The sequence below is a fragment of the Esox lucius genome, chromosome 10 (genome assembly GCF_011004845.1).
Source record: "Esox lucius isolate fEsoLuc1 chromosome 10, fEsoLuc1.pri, whole genome shotgun sequence".
Lineage (NCBI taxonomy): Eukaryota > Metazoa > Chordata > Actinopteri > Esociformes > Esocidae > Esox > Esox lucius.
This window is the reverse complement of record NC_047578.1, coordinates 18,705,392-18,726,853: the sequence shown is the minus strand read 5'-3', so window position 1 is coordinate 18,726,853 and position 21,462 is coordinate 18,705,392. Positions and strand designations below refer to the sequence as shown.

The 21,462-nt window shown below is 45.5% G+C and overlaps 1 protein-coding gene across 4 annotated transcripts in view; it reads right to left on the bottom strand.

The window, feature by feature from the left end:
- Positions 1-1,357: 1,357 nt before the first annotated feature.
- Positions 1,358-21,462, bottom strand: part of LOC105006790 (semaphorin-6D) — a 94,480-nt gene continuing 74,375 nt past the window's right edge. For 3 of the 4 annotated variants that reach the window (XM_010865469.4, XM_010865471.4, XM_010865470.4), the window contains 5 exons: positions 20,658-20,798; positions 18,848-18,925; positions 11,505-11,563; positions 10,968-11,021; positions 1,358-2,789 (listed from right to left, as the gene is read on the bottom strand). In XM_010865469.4, coding sequence (XP_010863771.2) covers positions 1,456-2,789; positions 10,968-11,021; positions 11,505-11,563; positions 18,848-18,925; positions 20,658-20,798 — 1,666 coding nt within the window. In that variant the 3' untranslated portion in view covers positions 1,358-1,455. The remainder of the gene's footprint in view (positions 2,790-10,967; positions 11,022-11,504; positions 11,564-18,847; positions 18,926-20,657; positions 20,799-21,462) is intronic. The other variant, XM_020050332.3, reaches the window with a different exon arrangement.

Genomic DNA, 21,462 nt, shown 5'->3' with positions numbered 1-21,462 from the left:
CCATTTAGAACAACCTACATACATAGAACCTCATATGGAGTCTCTTCAGGAGTGAACCAACATTCTGTTAAACAAGGCACACTATCACATATACAAATCACAGTTCAGCAAGTTTTATTCCACAGTTGCCTTTATTTACACCAATAACCACAATGTCTATAGCAATATGGTAAACATAGTAACTGACTTTATTACACTTAAGGGCTTGTCCATAAGAGGGCGCCATGTGCCCGTGAATGATTTCTTGGGGCTCCGCATTAAGACTTACATTTTTTAATATTATATAATTGTATAATTTCATAATACTTGAATAGCCTGGATGATTTCACCTCAATGTGGAACCAATTCTCACCAAGTTAGCATTTTTGAATGACAAACAAGTTTACCCACCTTCTGTTGGAAAATGCATTGCAAGTATAGGGTGAGTTACTTTACTCAACTATGAAAAGAAAAATATTACTACATTGATGATGATAGTGACAATCATATTGGGGACCTGTCGAATGCCTCTAGAGTTAACACATCATTTATGTCACAAAAGTAAGAATACCAAAAACAGGTCAAGGATCCATCAATAATCCAAGCCTGAATCGGTCTCTTGTCCCGGGTAGCTTCCACCTGTGACTAACATTGGTAACACTTTCATGTGTGTGGGCTGTATATTCACCCCATGGTTATTATTCCGCAGCATTTTATTCCATTAGCACAAAATTCATAATTTCCCAAGCATTATCAAAGTAGTCATTTAATATGGTACGCTGCAGGAACAAGAGTACCCACCCTGACCACTAGAGGCTGGTGCTGAGCTGCACAACGGTTGGTTATTGCTAAATCCTTTGTGTCCGGGGATGCTAACTGAATATACGGAGTGGCCCTCCACACTATCTCTATCGTAAGAGGGTTAAGAGATGGCTATGAGTTGACAGTGATGCCACAGTTCGCGTAGCGTGGTTAGGCCTTGTGTGTATCTTCATATGTGCAGTGCATATACACGCATACACAGTTAGACACACATGCATACATACATACATACAAACACCACTGGCCGGTTCGTGTTAGAGGTGCTCTCTTAGGTTGAGGGACAGGTCTGCAGTGTCTATGGCTGACCGGTGAACTGTCCTTTACATTGAGATCGGGACTCTCGCCCCTGCATTCCTTTAGCCTCACCGAAGGTTACAGATCAAAAGTTTGCGTTGCCTGCTCCCCTCCGCGAGTAGCATTGAATTAATACCAATATGGTATAAGGACATTCATCAGGTTTTGGAGGCTAGCGGGGTGCAACGACATTGTTAGACGCCGCGCCGAAAGGTATGCTAGTGCCAGTAGTTAGTCCCACCCACCCACCCCCACCCCCCGACCTCCACCCCGTCCCCGTCCTCGACGGGGTTGGCCGACGTCAGAGAGGAGACGGGTTGTATTGTCTTTCCGGAGCCTCTCGGTCCGGCTCGTTCGCTCTCAGTAGTCGTACTTGCCTTGCTGGTTGACGGGTGACGTGGCGGGGAGGAACAGAGGCTTGGGGGGCACCTGGGGCTTGAGGGAGGCCGTGCGGCGCACGATGGCGGCGCGCTGGAGGTGGGGCGGCTCGCTGTAGCTGTGCTGCCGCGTCAGGCAGGCACTGGGAATGAGCGGCCGGTGGGCCTCGCAGCCGGCCGCCCCCCCGCCGCCCGAGTTCATCCGGGTGAGCAGCTGGTGAGGGGGTGGGCCCTGTCTGAAGCTGTGCTGGCGCGGGACGGCCCCGCCGTTGCCCATCTTGATCAGCGAGTGCCTCTGGGAGTGGTGGCGGGTCACGGCGCCACGCTCAGGGATGGACTGCTGCTGCAGTGGGGTGGCACCAGCCGAGGAGGAGGCCGAGGCCGCGTCCGGGGGCACGTCCAGCCGGCGGGTCAGACTGTCCCTGGGCAGGGTGGATGAGCTGTAGTACGGGGCCGACTCGGTCTCGGGGATCTGGGGCTGGCATCTGAAGCTGCCCTGGCTGTGACTGTGGTGGTGGCCGGAGCTACCGGGCAGGGGGGCGCACGGGGAGGTCAACACGGTGATGCTGCGGCTGCCCGACGCGCTGACCTCATGGATGTGCTTCAGAAGTTCGTCCAGGGCCGCTACGTCCACCACCGACTGCGGGCAGCAGGAGGACTGCGGGGCCGAGGCCCCCTGCGAGCGCTCTTCATTGGGGATCTTTCTCTCCTCTGGCAGGTGGCCCAGGGCTTGGCCGTTGGTCAGGCTGTGGGAGAAGGGGAACACCTGCTGGGTGACCCCCGAGGCGGACCGTGACGAAGCCAGGCTAAAGCCAGTGCTAGCGGGAGCCTTGGAATCTTTGGCGTTGTTGCAGTTCTGGTTCCTCTCCCACTGGTTCCGGAAGGCCTTCATGTTTTTGATGGGCAGCTCCGGGGTGGAATCTGGGGTGGGTAGGCCCGAGAGGTCCTCGCCTTGGGAGAGGTTGAGATCCGGGTCCCCCAGGGACATCCCGTGCCTGCCCGGAGTATGGTCCTTTCCGTTGGGAATGAAGGAGCTGTACATCTTGGGTGTGGACATGTCCAGCTTCTCCTCCTTTGGCTGGCCGTCCAGCAGGCCGTTAAGCTTGGCCAGGCTGCGCAGAGAGAGGGCGGGGTGGATAGAGGCCTCAGGGTCCTTGCCAAGCCGCCGGGCACGACGGGCGTTGTGACTGCAGTAGCATGACACCAGGAAGCCGGACAGAATGGCACCAATGAAGAACGCAACCAGGACACAGGCGATCAGTAGGGTGTAGTGGACACTGGGGCTGGATTTCTCAGAGTCAGGGAGCCTTCGAACACCTTCAGGAGAAGAATAAAGAACATCAGTTAATGACAGGTAAATAACATGTTCACCTAGTGGGGTATTATTATCATGACATGGCTAACTGGTGGGCCAGTGCATGGTAGTTAAAGAGCACTGGGCCAGTAACCTAGTAATTAGAGAGCACTGGGCCAGTAACCTAGTAATTAGAGAGGATTGGGCCAGTGGCCTAGTAATTAGAGAGGACTGGGCCAGTGACCTAGTAATTAGAGAGGACTGGGCCAGTAACCTAGTAATTAGAGAGGACTGGGCCAGTGACCTAGTAATTAGAGAGGACTCGGCCAGTGACCTAGTAATTAGAGAGGACTCGGCCAGTGACCTAGTAATTAGAGAGGACTCGGCCAGTGACCTAGTAATTCGAGAGGACTGGGGCAGTAACCTAGTAATTAGAGAGGACTGGGGCAGTAACCTAGTAATTAGAGAGGACTGGGGCAGTAACCTAGTAATTAGAGAGGACTCGGCCAGCAATCTATTAATTAGAGAACATTGGGCCAGTAACTGAAATTATTAGGTTTTCTTTTCTCTGTCAATCATGGAGACCTGGCTTACTACTGTTTTAGGGGGCAGCGACAGAAAACCGTTCACACAGTTGACTCACTCATCATAACAAATCACCCAAATGAGTCCAGACTCTAAGCACAGAGAACAGAGAGCTTAGAGGGCCCCCTCTGCTGACTCTGAGTTCATAATTCACTGCATGTGCACCTGGCTTCTCGCACTTGCCAAGATCAACACTTAGATATCCAAAAGCTTATCGGCCTCAAAGAGGTATGCTGCAGCCAGGGACTGATGCTGGGTTTAGGGGAGGCTGCGGGTGAAATGTGCCACAGCCTATCTAGTGGAGCAGCAGCCGTGGTTGGGTTAAGCCCAACAGAGTTAATGGTGTCTCTGTTCCCTAAGGATCCTCCAATAAAACATCCTGAAAGTCTAACAGAGAGATTATGAGGACTGGATGAATGTGCTGGATTAAGGGGAAAAAAAGTTCTGGTCAGTCACTTTTCATTGAGGTACGGCTTAGTTTTGTGCAATTGTGATGTCTTGCAGTGTTGTGTGTGTGTGTGTGTGAACGAGTGCTTGGCTCAGTCCCTGCTTTATCTTATTAAAAGCTTTTGACGACCAAAGTTTTAGGTAGAAACATAAATACTTGCTCTTTATGCTAAATAATACCAACATAGATTACAAACATCCACCCCACCCATTGCCATCATCTCCTTGCTCGGCCCCCAGTGAGCACCAACACGTTCACTTCACTTTCATCTCCGTTATTGTCTTTTTTCCTTCCTCCCAACAGTTAAAAATAGGACGGGGCGAAAGAGAGACATATGGTAATTAGACTCAACCGAAGTGAATGTTTCTCTTGAAGGCGCTGTCGAGCAAAGGCCCTCCCATGTGGTTCTTATATAGACGCTTTATGTAGGTCACAGAGTTGCCGAAAGAGTGATGTTCCCAGAGGATTCCTCCACCCTAATGGGAACCAAATGCATTGTAAGCCTCGGATTTTGACGCTGCAATGCTGGGCACTGTGGTATTCAGGCATAGCCAGCCAACAAAATCTAGAGTAGCATTCAGGGTTTACATGAAGAGATTTGCTAAGCAAGTTATGACTTTGGTTGGTAGCAAAACAATGATGGCATGGGCAAAGCACCTACCAAAACAAACCATACAAAATGGTTAATATACTGTATGATATGTCTTCTGCTTGTCACTACATCACATTGTAAAAAATACTTTTATTAGAAATTGACCTGATGTAGCAGGCATCGAGCAAAGACCCGAGCGGAGTTACCACATCCGGATTTAAGGGTGAAAGAAATATTTAGAAGATGACACTAAACTGCATGAAGCGTATTTCTGCAGTTTGTGCCAAAGCCGTACAAGGGTCATCCCAGAAATGAAATACAGCAAGCCAATGATAGGCGAGAGACCCGAGAAAATCATAGTCAATGTCAGAATATGTAGATTGGTAAGGGGACTTTGACACTAGAATAAGTAGATAGCTTAAGGGAGCTCCAGCAGTAGAATATGTAGTCAAGTATGTAGACTTTGGCACTAGAATATGTAGGAAGGTAAAGGGACTCCAGCATTGACATTAGATTCCACTCACAGGTCGGTGCATTGGCATTCATGCAGTGCGAGACCTGGAGTTTTGAGGTTGCCTTTGTTGTGGTACCCACCGTCCCTTGATAGTCTTTACTTAAAGGCCACGAAAGGACGGCTGACAGAGATGAGAAACCCTGTTGCCTTCTAAAGTGTGGTAGTGGGTGTTAGGCAGGCGCATGCTTACCTAAGACACACCAGAAAGACAATTAATATATCTGGAAAAGATGGATCCTTTTCTATTGTTTCATTCAGCACTAGTTTCACAGCTCCAAGAAGGACTGCAAAGCCACCAGAATATTCTAGTTCTGGAAATGACCAGCTAATCTATGAGAACTTATATATTTTTAACTGTTTTATCACATAGTATACTTTTTTATGGGCCCATATTTTCCAGTAGGCACACTATCTGGAAAATTGCCTTAGTAATGAAAAAAGCATAAAACTAAATCAACAATGGCATTATTTTCAATTCACCATGCCACTATTTTAGCAGTTTTTTTTTTTTTCACCACGGCCACCAATTTCACACAAACACCTTTTTGACACAAAAAAGTATTAACATAGTAATATTAAAAAGTAAATAAAAAAGGATCTTCACGCTCAAACAATCGTAAAAAAGGTTTAACGCCTCATTCTGTCCAACATTTTTATTACATTTTAAAATAATATTTTCATTGGAGAGACTCAATGGAGCAGTGGCCATGTCAAAGCCACACAGTCAGCTGCATCATTGCGAGACCAGGGTCTGAATCCAGCTTGCGGATTAGCCCAGGGGTACTTGGAGGTGTAATTGGCCAGCACCATCCAGGTACCTCTGTGGTGTAAAGGGATAGAGGTCTGAGAGGATGTAGCTCATCTCATAGGTTGACTGTACCGCCTACTAATGATGTGTTTTGGTCTTTCAGGCGCTGAGCATAGCTTATAGCTGCTGAATATTTCCCCAGGTGGGTGCTACACTTTCAGTGGCTTATTATCCAGCCAATTTACAGAGGAGGAGATACAGTCTATGTGCCCAATGAAGAGCTCTGGGTCTGTCTTCCTGACCGACGCTTCTCCCTCCTTGAACCATTAACAGTCCCTCCACTACTACTGTTCCCGCTTTTCCGGACTGCCTCAACACCCTGCCAACTGTGGAATACCATTATCTAAATCGAGGCCTGTCAGTGCCAGAACCAAACATTTAGGTTCCGATTGGGTTTCCAGTGCCTTTGATATTCACTTTGAGAAGTGCTATTTAAGATAGTATTTTATATATGGTAATGGCACGCAGAGATTACAGAACAGAGATTGGGAGATAGACATGAGATCATTATTTTCCAACTGCTTTGCTAACATACCGTCATTGTGAAAAAAAAAAACTGTTAGGACAAGGCAGTCACAACTCTGATGTAATGGCTAGTGCTAATGAAGCATTTCACTTGGCTTATATGAACTGTACAAGCACATCTGCAGTGAGGTATCCCCAATATTTGTGTTTAGAACAAACCAGGCCTGAGAACTTGGCAGGATGTGCCTTTTGAAGGATTATGGAACTGCCAGCGAGCAAAACAAATGCATCAGAATCTCGACCACGCTTTGATGTGTCTTTGAAAAATCACCCTATATTCCAGTTCAAAAAGTTGTCTACCTTTTGTTCTGGCTCTATCATAAATAGTAGTTTAACAGGGGTGCAGCGATTGATAATGCAGACAGATTCATATAATGTTTAGCACATCAGTGGCGCCAGTGGAGTGCCCAGTGAGTGTTCCTGATTGTATTAATCAGAGTGTTATTCTAAATGTGTGTGCGTGTTGGCTGTAGGATTAGTGGATAAGGGGACATGCGTAATCACTAGAGCCTACCAGGAAACATAATCAGCAGTCAAACAGTTTGCATAATATGTTTTTCTAATTATATAACTAGAAAAAAGTCCATTTAGCCAGTAGGGAGCAACTGTTATTTTTCAGCGGGTCTTTTAGGTTCAGCAGAGCTCCACTTCAGCTTGCTGGTAATGTATTTCTGCTAGGTTTTTCAGACGCCCATTTATCTTCTTAACCTGTTTTTTTATGAGCACCCTTGAGCCAGGACAATTGGACCATTAGCTTTAAGTAACACAGCAAAATTGCTGCATGGTGGATGAACTAGTGATTGGTACACATAATCCATTTGGCTCAAATTTGTTTACAAGGAAAAACACAGTACTGAGGAAACTCTTAGTAGATATACATTGGGTAAAAATGTCATGATAAAACATTGCTCCAGTTCTGTCTAGTCACTATGCAAGAGGTCTACAAGTTCATCAATATTTTATGAACACAGATTTAAAGGTAGACTCAGCAAAATGACGTAGATGTAGCTAGATATTTTTAACAATATATTCTCCAAGTTGGGCACATTTCTGCACATATTACCTTCAAAGCCCAGTCTTTGAAAAGGGAAATATTTAAATTAAAATCTTCCCCACGCCATGATCAAAGTAGAATCCACCCCCAGTCTAGCAAATTTGCATTTGTGAGTTTATTACTCTCTTTGCCTCTAACCACAAAATGTACAGTAGAACTATGACAGATTGCTGTTGAGCCTCACAGCTTTCTATGATGGATACATATGGAATCATAGGCTTTCTGATATTCAAGACGCTCCCCAAGGCGGAAATTCATTATCTTGTTTTGTTCGTTTCAGGCAGAGCACCCTCATCACAGCTGTAAATGGGGGCTGTCAAGCCTAATGTGCCTCCCTTCAGGCTTGATGTTACCTGCATGAATGTGCCTGGGAAATCACTGCGTCAAAAAGTAAAGACACTAGGCAGGCATCCCCAAGAGAGGCTGAATACATGAAAACCAAGCCTGAAGAGAGTATAATAAACAGCTATGGTGATTCTCTCCCACTTGTTTAATAGAGGTGTGTGTTGCTCTCACTTTCGAGGGGAAAAAAGGCGATATTCGGCCCGGTCTCAGAAGACCAATCATCCCCTCGGACCGACTCAGTACCAGCCGACGATTCAATCATTTCCTCCGGTCCCTTCATTTATTAACGCGTGGGTTTTTCAATAGGGTTAACATCTCCCGCTGTTTGTTTCCCTTTACGCCATGAATTTCCACTGGGTCCCATGCTGTGCTTATTGATTGCTTTGTGGATAGAGTAATCAATCGACTGTTTGTCTTGTGGTGGGAGCGCGCTAATGCATCTGCATGATGGTCCGCGGCATGACTGACTGATGAGAGGGAACGAAAAAACGACAGTAGCGCGAAAAAAAACGCCCCGGCGCACATTCCCGAGGGGGCCGAGCAAATCAGCCGAGTCACGTGTAAGAGCGTATGAATGCGTTCCAGAAAGGGCCCCGGCCCCCGCCTGCGTGATGTATACCGTGGTGAGGTGATAAACGGCGTTCGGCCATGAGAACTATGTTAGGGTGTTGTTAATGTAAGTGGGTTGGCAAAACTGCGCATTCACATAATGCATGCAAATGTGAGTGGTCTGAGGTGATTTCTGCTACACGTAGGCGCCGTAATTGGATACTACGACCGGAGCGGACGAGCCACGACAGAGTTGCTAAAGTGTTTTTTAATTCATTAAAGCACTTGTAAACCGAGTATCTCTGTGTTACCTGCCTTGCATTAAAGGAAAGGTCTATGGCATCATTTACTGCCAAACAAGTCATAAATTGAAGGTACCGGTAATTATGTTCATTTGCACATCGTTTGACTGCATGACCTTTTATATAACCCCCCACACAAACACACACACTTTTCTCATTATTTCCTGTATATCCAATAGTACTTACAACCCTGTCTTATCGCAGCGACTCCCAACAGGCTTGGGAGGGCTTTTTTTACTGCTAAGTCAACAAGGTGGTTTTGCATTTATGCCAAAATGTTAAATTTTTGGTCTAATCTGAACAGAAAACCTTCTTTCACATCTTTTATGTGTCTTCCACAAGCCTTTTGGCCAAATCCAAATTAATTCACCTGTTGTTCAGCAATGGCTTTCTCAGCGCCATTCTTCCATATAGCCCAGCTTTGCAGAGCACCTAGGTAATTGCTAACGTAAAACCCTTTCAGAATTACTGCTGGCTTCTTGGTGGCTTCTCTGATCAATGACCCCCTTGCCTGGTTGCTCAGTTTTGATTGGCAGCCTTCTCTTGGCAGAGTAATAAATTACTCAACCCTACTCCATATTGTTTTCATAGTCCAACTGCGTGGTGCAATTCCTTTCTTTCATACTTGGTTTAAAGGCTACATGGCCTTGATGGTGTGGTTGTTTGAATATGCTTTTCAACATACTCTGGGGCCTTCCAGAAACAGGTGTATTTAATCTATACTGTCCCATGGGACTGCCTGCCACACATTGGCAAATAGCATAGAGCAGTTAACGCTCTAACCCAGACTGTGGTAGTCGCTTCGGTAAGGAAATGCTGCGCCTTAGACGGTTGTGCCACCCGGGAGTCCATACAAGACCTTTTTGAAGTACTTATTACGGGGCTCTTGTTCTTTTAAAGACCTTGTTGGACTTAAGGGACAAACCAATGCCAATTTGTGGATCGGGCCGTTGGAGCCAGCTGGCAAAGCCAACACAGGTCTGTCCGCCATTCCACCAACGCAGGACCAATCTCTCAGAACACTGTGGTTCACTTAAGCTATGTGGAATAATCACAGATGGGCAGACAGCCACTGTGACTCTTGAGCGGCAGGTCTTCTAGACCTCTCTGCATAGCCTATGTCCTTACTGATGAATGTTTCTATCTTATGTGATCCACTATCTTAAAACAGAAATACAAAACAAAAGCCTGTCAAAGATGCAGGAAGACCCATTGCCAGATCTCAACTACCTGGTTTATGTGATATTTCATCCCGTTTACCCAGGATTACTAAAGCACGGCACCACTAAATACATTGTTTGCTTCAAAGGCTTTCAAAAATAAAAAAAAGATCACTATGGCTGCTGCCTGCGAAAATATGGTCATGGTCCCGATGCCTGGTTCGCCATTGGAGTGTCATTGTTTTGGTGTAATTTCCAGTGTTAGTGGGAGGTTTCAGTGATTGAAAACCCCCCTCTGCTGTGTTCCCACTACTCACGGAGGGCCACCTTGAACCGTTTGTACTGCTGCAGGACGCTATCGATTGCTAATAAGGCTCCCAAAGTGACACCGCTTAACTTTTTTTTTTTTACACACATTACACCTCAGGGGCCCAGTAAAAAGGTTCACCAGCTGAAATATGTTGTTCTGTCCACGTATGCCATTTGTGTTTACTTGTACATTTCAATTTGGCCACAGGGGACATAACCAGAGGAAATTGTGTCCTGATAGGTTAGGAACATTACACACACTTTTTCCAATTTGTAACTAAAAAGGCATTAGCAAAATGGCAGTGTCCAGTTTGAATAGGCCTCTTTCACCGATTGAGAAATCCCTCCTCTAACACGGACCTTCACGCTTGTCCGACCTATCCCACGAGGTTAATGCCCAACCTACCTCTTGGCAGCTGAGGCTGGTGTCTCCATTAGGCTCTAATAGTGTAATTTACTCCACGGGTTAATCACAGTGAACGGCTAAGGCTGGGCTTATATTACATCACATCTTAGCTTACATTACATCTCTGGTGTGAGACTGGGCCTGCAAAAAACCTTTACCATGGTCAAGCATTACTAGGCCAATCGGAGAGCTTTATTGACCTTCTGGAATTTAAAATAAAGCACCGATCGGTCACCCAAATTGCATTTTACGTTGAGGGGTTTTAAAAAATGGATCAGACTGTTTTCACCGGCAGAGTCCTATTTTGAATAATATCTGGAACTACAGAAATGTGTATTTCTCCCATGGCTGTGAACCAGATTTAAGTAATCCCAAATCTAAAAAGGAATAAGTAAAAATGTTCGCAACATACAAAATGATTGTGGCATTATTTCATTGTCAAGCTGTCTAGTGTTAAACCTTAAGTAAAATCACAAAGGTACAATAGTTATTGTAAAGTAATTGCATGTAAATGAATGAACCGTTTATGACCACCGTAGTACAGCAATAAAGCAAACTGGAATCAATACAGAATTAATGGATGGGGAGAGAGATGAAAACTGACCGTAGGCGGAGTCTGCCGCAGAGTTCTGGTTCCGAGTGGTCGCCAAGACATCTGCTGAGGGAAGCCAAACAAAGCAACGGTATTGAAAACAAAAAGACGGAATGGATTACAATACTCCCAAAACAACTACAAAGAAACAAATGTTTTGTTTGGGCCGTGAAACATTTGAGCAGTGGCACAGGTGTGTTTGATTGTCATACAAAATACTTTTTAGCTTTAGCCGTTTTCTCACCTACGTTTCCAACATATTATTGTAACAGTCAAATTTTGTCTAACATAATTGTGAATGCATTATGTAACTTCATGCTGACAACCTTTTTTCTGCATTCCACTTCGGTCTTACTGTAGCTGACGTTAATGAAACATTTATTATGAATGACATCTAAAACGGATCAAACAAAAATTGTGAGGTATGTTCTAACACTACGGTAACCCGGGAAACCATCCTTCCATGTACCTCCTTGAAGAACTGGACCCTTATTTTTAAAGGGCTGATGTTTCGTTTATTGGGTTGTTGCCATGCAGGTGATAACTTACCATTGCAGTTGTCAGGGTAAAGTGAGTGGTCTCCCTCAATGTCCTGCTCAAAACCAGCCCTAGAGGAACAGAGGCATAGGGATGGTTTACATTACGAGACAGAGAATAATAATTGGCTACACAGATTTATCTTATTTCGCGTAACAACTTCCATAGCGGTTAAATTTACACTGGCGTGTTCGACACATACCATGCAGGATTGTGGCCTTCAATCGCATGAAAATCAAGTGATAGAAGTGCCCACCGCACAGAAACTTCGTACAGTTCCAACAGTATTGTCTTCACACTTGCAAAACTCCTCGGGGCTATCGAAAATGAGGCACGCGCTACCTTGGAAGGTGGCGTCTCAAGGAATCTAACTAAATCCAATTAAATAATCTTGACCATCATATTTTGTTCCCAAACGCCAATTTGTGTATGCATGATTTCTATTACATCAACAACCCTAACATATGCAATTGTTTTAACAAAGTGATAACATGGTCCGTCAAGCAATTCCATTATCTATTTTAGGACACATTGGGGTTTTCGGGAAGAATTACGCAACTGACAATTATGCCTTCAGCCTTTAGGCTAATGCAATAATCTCAAACACACTGACAACAAACAGTACTGTTAAAAAGTCTTAGGCACCCGACAGTCAAACTAAAGCCATTTATTTGGGTTGTTTTTTAATAAAAAAATAAATATATACAGTATATATAATATATAAATACATTTTTACAAATTAACACTATCCAAATAAATGATTTTAGTTGGACTTACTTGTGCCTAAGAATTTGGCACAGTACTGCAAATTCAGTTAATGGGGGGTGTGTCTTCTACATATTTATTTTGTAAGGTGGGCGGGGACAGGACTTTAGGAGGAAGATTGTTCCAGCACAAGGGTCTTGAGGGAGTGGCAAATGTCTTCTGAAAGCCAGTATACAGTGCAGCACAGTAAGTTGACCTAGAAGGTTGCACAGCAGGCGGGTGTTTGATGCCACAAGCGGCAAAGAAAGTTTGTCCTCTAAAAATGTTTTAGAGCGAGTAATTGCTTTGACGTGTGTGAATGATAAGATCACTTCAGGGTTCTTCCCACTCTGTGTGGTGGACACCGTTGTGTTTGGAGGTCTTTAAGCAGGCAGGCCTTCCCTGGGAGCGACGTTTCACAGCGGTGAGCCCACTTCCATGCCCTGAAGTCTCACAGTGTCATCACCTGGGCGTCGGGAAGTGCTGTCCTCCGCATAGCAATGCTAGCATGCGAGGATGTGTTGTAGCACTTAGAGGAGTTCCTAGAACTGAGCCTTTGGGGACACTAGTAGTGAGGGCCTGCGGCGCTGACACAGGTCCCCACCCACCCGGCAGGAGCGCCCTGCCAGGTAAGATGGAATCCCGGAGTGTGTTGAGACTCCCGGCTCCCTGAGTGTGTGAACAACAAAGGGAATGTGTTTTATTGACATAGGACAGCTGGGCAGCATCTTACCACACCTCTTTCAACTGTAATAAATACTGACTTCATGTATTTTCCTCAGAGATTCCTCAGAGGATTATTTTGTAACCTTTTGACGTGTCTCTCTATTTGCAAATAATCTATTAATTGTGCCAAGCGAATTTTGTCTCTGTACATACTCCTTTAAGAGTGTCTATCGATGGAATTACCATCACAGTGAACAAAAAGGATCTGGCTGTCGTAAAACGGCAGCAGATCGACCAATGAGCATGAGATCAGAGAGAGAAAGTGCGTCGGCAGAGCAGAGAGCCCTTGTGACATTGGTTCTTTTCCGCTGCCACAAGTTACCACACACCCAGCTGTAATTGGGAACGATGTCATTCAGCACGCTGCTGGAGGGCCACTTAGCAATGTCCTGACACGGAACCTGCCCGACCTGGCTGCCGTCGACAACAGGAGAATATTCACAGCATGTACATTCACCACCTGAGAGGCACATGCTGCGCGTCCCCATGACGTCAACGTGCACAGACGTCTAGGTGAACCGGGGAAAATGCCACGAACGGAGAGAACATCCATTTTGCCGGCACCCTAACGAAGTCGGTCTTCTCTCCCCTCGTCCTTTGTCCAATTAGAAACCGGCACCACTGGGAAAGACACGAGAGGCCACAACTAATAAAGGTCAGGTGACAATCACTCTTCCTATCAGGTGACAGGAGGAGCAGGAGTGACCGGGTCTCATCTGGCCAGGACAAGCTGGCGTCAGGGATGACTGTGGCCCAGGTCATAACCCAGGCCCTATTCAATCAAAACATGTAGCCAGCCCCAAAACTGTCATTTCCCAGCACTCTTGAGGGAAACACTCAAATGCAGGTCTAACGGCTATATTTGGGTAGCAACGTTCATTTACATTTTTAAAAGGTTTTAAAACAAATTCATAAATGCAACAGATGGACAATGGAATAAGATACTCCAAAGTGTTTGATTTGTAAAAAAAAAAAAAATTGTTACAAAGCTGTAACATTTATTGTCAAATTTCACTTCATCTTAGAATGCTGTCAGATATACATTTTTGTATATCAGGCATTGTTTTAATATTTTTGAATAAATTGAGAAAATTATTTGTGCCTACCTGTGCTCACCTGCACAGTCTAGACCCTGTCTCATTCATAATTCATTTCTGTTATTGTTGTGTTGCATAATTCAACAAGCGTGTCAAGAGAAAGATATTTAAATAAAAATGCTAGACTCGGGAATACACCTAAACATGCATAATAATATGCATAATTTATTGTTTGCAAGATCATGTCACTAAAATCTGAGTGTTGATTTTCAGATGTTGTGTTCATTTCAGTGCATCTAATTCGTACACATTTAAACCGCATGTAATCATAACTTTTTTCTATTGCACAAAAAGCTCAGAAGCACCCTAATAACATTATTCTTTCTCTTTGAAAGGGTCAAGGCAACTAAGAATAAGAAATCCCATCCAAGAAGTTGTGTTCTCATCAATGCATAAGAAAATGTTTGCATTCTATTTAAACCAGTACTGGGGTTGGAGTTTGACAGATTTTCCCCCTGTCGTTAACTGAAAAGAGTTGGAAAGTGTCAGGGTAAAATGAAAGAAATCGATTCAGCAAGATGTAAATGGTAAGTGGATTTTGCACCCTATACACACAGGAAATTGATGGAGGGAAAGCAGAGGTCCTCTGATGGGTGGGGCTTGCCCATTGCTATTTCGGGCTTTCAGTGTTCACTCTCATTAGGACATTTCAATCAGTGCGTGGTGAATTTGCTGACAGCCATCGATAGATCCACATGCCTGTGAATGAGAGAAATGTCCATACACAAAGCAGATACATTTAGAGTGGCTGGAAGCTAATGGAATGACAGGTTTGCAGGCTGTACACAAATGTCCATTATGGGAAGGGAAATGAATATGATTAGGCTATTCCCACTTCCCAACACCAATGGATGCTCATTGCCATTTCCCCTCAAGCCTTTTCCATCCCCGAGACGCCAAGTCTTTACTTTGTGTTTGTTTATTTTAGCTCCTCCTTTTTGAACTCCCTCTCTGGCGTTCACCATTTATTCATTTTCAAAAGTGCAGGTTGCGTGAGCATTGAGAGTGCTATTCATTTCCCTCACTTAGGCACCAAAAAAGGTCTTCTATTTACTTGTGAGTGAGAAGAATGGATGAGGAGACATGCATATGAAGCGACTCCGATTCTTAGACACAGTCTCAATGACAATGCATACTACTCAACAAAGACCTCCCAGAGATTTATCCAGATATATTGACCTGGATATAACTTTGTATTCATACAGGTGCTTGCAAACTAGCATAGCCAAATCAGCCAGGAAACCAGAGTGGTAATTGGCCAGTGATGCATCAGCTGACATCAGATGGCGCCTATCACAATATCAGATTTCATACAGTCTATTTAATCATCAGACAAGTCACTCAGTGCTGATGGCCACCACCTCTGCCTCCAGCTGTTTGGTACAGTGTTTCTTTTGTGTGGGGATTGGTACTGGGTACCTTGCTCAGTGCCTTTGGGGATTGCAATTAATAATATTTTGGTGACGTTACTGTTGGTAGTATCATATAAACGATCATGTGATGGCAGTGAGTTCCCAGAGAGGAGCAGAACCAAATGCCAAGGTACTGTGGTGTGCATAGCTCCCAATAAATGTTTAAACTAATACGTGGCATTTCCTATCTGAAGTCACAGGTAGGGACACAAACATCCAAGTATGGAGGATTCACTTTAACAAAGATTTTAGAGCGCAAAGAACATCTTTAAATGGTGGGCTGCTGAGTTGCTTTGGGACTGGTAAAGCACTTCAGCTCCGTTTTGATCTTTGCTGGTCGTCTCACTTGGGAGCTCTTTGGAGCGTTTTGCCAAGGTGGCCCGGTCTGCCAAGGCGGCTGTCGCATTCACCTCTGGATCAACCCAGCCGTCTCCAGGGAAACCACTGACTCACTGCCGCGACAACAAGGCCCATCTGCTGCTCATCTTAGGGAAGTGGCTGTGCCAGTGTTTTGTGTGAGGGGTTTCTAGAACTCTCTCTGAGACTTGGAAATGTCTCTCTCTGACAAAGTAGGAAATATTACACTGAAGTCTAAACAAACTGAGATATTTGAAAAGATTAATACTTTTGAACATTTAATGGAATTTGTAATAGTCTTTCAATGTTGACAAATCCATGCCATAAACTTTCAATTCCTGTGCTGCTGAAATGAAGGATGTTATAACATTCTGTCCAATTCCTCTTAAAAATCCAATCGCTACAGTACAGTAGTGTAGTACTGAATACCTATAGATGGCCTATGACATTTAAACAGCACAAGGGCTTTTTGTCCGCATCTAAAAGATTAAATCGAGGCCATCTACCCCAGACGTGGCATTACAAAACTCGCTAAACGGCCAGCCCTGGAAGGAACATATCATAACTTACAGAACGGAAATTTAATTCCGCAGCAGTCAATGCTGGCAGACGGATACCCCCACATCCATTCTCCTAGGTCCCACAAATCTAAGACGGTGGCTTTTTACACAGCAAATGATCAAAATGTAAAACGGACACCGGGAGAGACTCAGGCAGATGCCACGCACCGGTGAAACGACAGTAAGGAAGCGAGTGACGGAGGAGACAGGACAGGGAGGAGAGACGGGAACACACTTTGGCAGCTTGCCAACAGCCTGAGAGGTGTGAGAGTAGGTGGGAGCCACAACCTTGTTATTTAGCACCACTTTACGGGGGGGGGGGGGGGTGCTAGGCCGCAGTGATCCTCAATCTTGCTCACGGAAAGCTGCAGTGCTGCAGGTTTCTGTCCTGACTGCAGCGAAATACCTGATTCAGCTAAAATGGGTGTTAAAAATGTGGCTGATTAGTAGAACGGGGTGTAATGACGCTGCGTACGGACAGACACCAGCCGTGGAGGATCAATGCTAGACAGTAGGTGGGGTTGGTGAACCAGGTGAGCATGAAGGAGGACCATAGGATAACGGGGTGGGGTTGGTGAACCAGGTGAGCATGAAGGAGGACCATAGGATAACGGGGTGGGGTTGGTGAACCAGGTGAGCATGAAGGAGGACCATAGGATAACGGGGTGGGGTTGGTGAACCAGGTGAGCATGAAGGAGGACCATAGGATAACGGGGTGGGGTTGGTGAACCAGGTGAGCATGAAGGAGGACCATAGGATAACGGGGTGGGGTTGGTGAACCAGGTGAGCATGAAGGAGGACCATAGGATAACGGGGTGGGGTTGGTGAACCAGGTGAGCATGAAGGAGGACCATAGGATAACGGGGTGGGGTTGGTGAACCAGGTGAGCATGAAGGAGGACCATAGGATAACGGGGTGGGGTTGGTGAACCAGGTTTGCTGGTGGCGGAATCAAGTGACTCATCAATCAACTTTGATCTACAGTACAATATGTCCACACTTCAGATTGGGAAAATTGATCCATTCAATCATTTGCAATGTTCCAGAGAACTGAAGAGATTATTGTCATGGCAGTGAAAACTAATGTACTCAAACCATTGTGGTTCAAATGACTGATTGTTACTTTTACTTAAAAGGCTTTGCAAAGTTGAAAACTGGCTCAAATCCAGCTGATATAAAGGGGAAAAAAATGTAATGACACATTTGTGGCAACGGATAAGCTTCGCCCACTCAAACACTTCTCCATTTCCTGTGTTTAAAGGGTACAAAATCCACATGCCAATTACATCTTGATGGATTGTGTTCATTTTACTCTGGTGACTCTTTCCTACTCTTGCTGATGCCATTTGTTTCTCCTGTTGAGATAACGACCTTGGAAACATTGATAATGACCTGTCAAACTCAACTTTGTAATGTTTGTTCTCCGTTGTTGTCGACTACTGTCACTTCTTATGGGATCATGAAAATAAGTACGTAAAAGTCGAATCAATTTAGGAACAAAAATCACCACTCAGAATAAAAGTAAAATTATGTCTTATCTACATGTAAAGTCTCCATAGTGTAATCCAAACATTAAGAGTTTAAATTTGAATATGCTTCTGTTGAAATTATTAACGACAGTCGATTTGGCACAAGTAAGGACAGGTAAAACTAGATAAAAATTTTACAATGCCCGAATGTCCAAAAACTAAACTTTTTGTCCGTCCCAGTTCAGAATGCAATTGGAAAAGCGTTATAGTGCTCTTCATATCACACAGCTCATCCAATCAGGAAGAATTCACTTGAACCTACCTGCCTGGAGGAGAACGCATTCTACAACCAGCAACCATGATTGAGTGTGACAAGGCAAGGCAACCCTTCCCAACATCCATCCACCAACCATGGACGATACTGAGCCAATTTGCACCGTCCTCTGGGGGACCTCCGGGACCAGTCGGAAATGCTGCAACCAGGATTACAACACTGGTTGCAATGACCTAGATATACTGTGAGGCTGTGACTTCTATCGGGAGCCCCAATTTGCCCTTTTTTCAAAAATTCCATCTCAGATAACTGTCTTTAATCCCACCAGACGGTATACCCCCAAAGTCAGACTGGGCAACATTGTAAAAAGCGATCCAATCAAAATCTGTGTTCAGGTCTTCCGTTTAGGTTCATAATCTAATGTTCAGATTGTGGACATAGGCAGAACTATGACGTCCTACCCTGTTAGCAGGCTCCACACACCAGCTGTTGAAGCCTGGGGACATGGCCACCATCTGCGCCACAATGATGTCACTCCCTCAATACATCCTTCCCTAATTCAACTTCCGAAGGGTTTCAGAGTGATTTCCTTTACCCAGTATCATCCAGTCTCTATTTGCGTTTCACAGGGGGCCAAACTGCGATGGCAGACACGCAATCATACCCTCAAACCTTTATTGCCCTTCCGATTGTGACAGGAAGGAAAGCGACACTTACTTGAACCCTGGTGCCATGTTGGCGCAACTCCCGGTCCGCAGCCAGATGCAGTATGGGTCACGGGAAGACAGGCAGCTCCTAGAGAGGGGAGAGAGAGGCGGTGAAGGCCCTGTATGATGTTGCCATTTGGCGTGGGAGCAATAGGCGTCCAACTGTCTACAGTGACACGCCAAAAACACACTGACACACACGCACACACACACACACACACACTCACACACGGATACTTCTGCGGTCTAGTGGAGCATGTTCTGTTGGGGCTATTCCCCAGCTGGCACCGCGGAGCGAGACGGGCTGGCCTGAGAGTGAACTCAGAGAGTTGAGCTTGTGCGACAGCGTGTGTCAGAGCGTGCGTTCGGGCTCCGTCCCTGAGATGACGACGCGTACGCCTGTGAAGGACCCTCGCGGAGGACAGGTGTGCACGCGTCTCCCTGGATGCGCAAGCGGGGGTGTGACAGCGCGCGCGTCATGGTTGGCAGACTGGAGGAGAGTAAAGCCAGTCATCTCGGTGACAGGTGCCCTCAGCCCCCTTGCCCCCCCCCCGCCCCAGCCAAGCAGATACACTGACAGCCTGGCCCACTTGGACTGAAGGGAGAGGGGGCTGTCATCCGCTCGCCTGAGGAAAGGAGCAGGAGAGGGGATTGTCTCCTTTGGCTCTCTCACACGTCCTTCAGTTCTCGGTTCCCCCCCCACGCCCCCGCCAGCCTCGCATAGCCCCAGTGTGATATTGTGAGCAGGGCAGGTTTGTGGACTTTCTCGGTCGGTCTCACATTGTGGAACTTCATTTCACGATGGCTTTGTTTTGGGGGCCGAGATGAGATCTTCGCTATACCCAGAACAACAACATCTGCTACGGTGAGCCTGTGAACAATAAACAAACTACTGTGTGGAAGGCAAACATGTCCACAGTGCTCTGAACTGAGGGACTGCAGATGAGGGATAAATTACCTGGTAGAGGCTTCCTGGTGTCAAGTATGCCCCATCCTACAATGTCTAAATGTGTACACCCAGACTTGTATGCATACATTATCCACATCTATAATTATATTCTTGATGTGGGTGTTCTGCGAAAAAGATATTCTGCTAAAGTGAAACATTTTACCCAACATTTAAGGGCTGTTAAAATATTGATCAATTAAGCGCCACGTTTAATGTTTCAGGTGTTTGCCAACTTATGCAAACAGGCTCTCTTAAAAAACATGCCAAATACATTTGGACAATTTGGGTCTATGCCTTCTCTGTGCTCCATCCATTATCTGCCAAATTAGTAGAACAAATACAAATGTGTTGATAATAAAATCAGTCCACCACAAAATTACTTTTCATGAGACAACACTAATAATTTGTTATAAATGCTTTATGGCAAATAATTTTGAAGAGTGTAAAAGGTCTACGAAATATACAGGTCCAGTTTCTCATGTGGTTTAGAAATTCCAGAAGCTTCGGTTTATTCTCAATTAAATATATGCTTTTCTTGAGAACAGACTACTCCAGCAAGTTATGATCAAAGCTGAAACAATCTCTGCAAGATCATGTGATGACCACAGTATTACTGGCTACATAACATGAGTGAATATAATAGCACAGTAGAACAATACTAAAAGAAAATCACCACAGAAAACCAATCATGGAGGATAATTCCAAAGTTTAACATCAACTCCGAATCCCTCTGCATAACAACCATTTGATCTCCGTCTGTGCCAGTTCAAGAGGACATGTTTTTCCATCATTGAGCTAGATTGTGTTGTTTCAAAGCTTCACCCTGTCAGGAAAGGACTCGTGCATTTTTTTCTGTCTTGTTGAAACTCACTTTCTACAGGCGCCGTGCTCGATGCAGCGGCTGAGCGGCACTCTGATGACGCAGCTGGTGAAGGCCACAAACAAGGCATGATGGTCCTTATCCAGTTCCATTCCCAGAATCCTCCGGTCCTCCTGCCCCTGAACGTTACACCTGTGGCAAAATGTCAATATTACCAGTGAGACTATTTACCACCATTGATAAGCCTCCACCCACACCACCTGAACCTCATCCTCACCACCTGAACATCCACCCACACCACCTGAACATCCACCCACACCACCTGGACCTCCTCCTCACCACCTGAACATCCACCCACACCACCTGAACCTCCACCCACCCACACCACCTGAACCTCCACCCACCCACCCACACCACCTGAACCTAAACCCACACCACCTGAACCTCCTCCTCACCACCTGAACCTCCACCCACACCACCTGAACCTCCACCCACACCACCTGAACCTCCACCCACACCACCTGAACCTCCTCCCACACCACCTGAACCTCCTCCCACACCACCTGAACCTCCACCCACACCACCTGAACCTCCACCCACACCACCTGAACCTCCACCCACACCACCTGAACCTCCACCCACACCACTGGTTACAGTATACTCAAATGTGTTTACACACTTGGAGGCTTTACAGGGTGGTTCTATACTAAGAGGTGTTACCCACTGACTTCAAAATGTTCTGTTACCGGAGTTATTATTGACAGACTTCGAAAGGTTCTGTTCTTTGAGTTGTTATTGACTGACTTGTTTGGAAGAGCCTGGTTTTATAGGCCTGAAGAAGGCAAGTGTGTGTAGG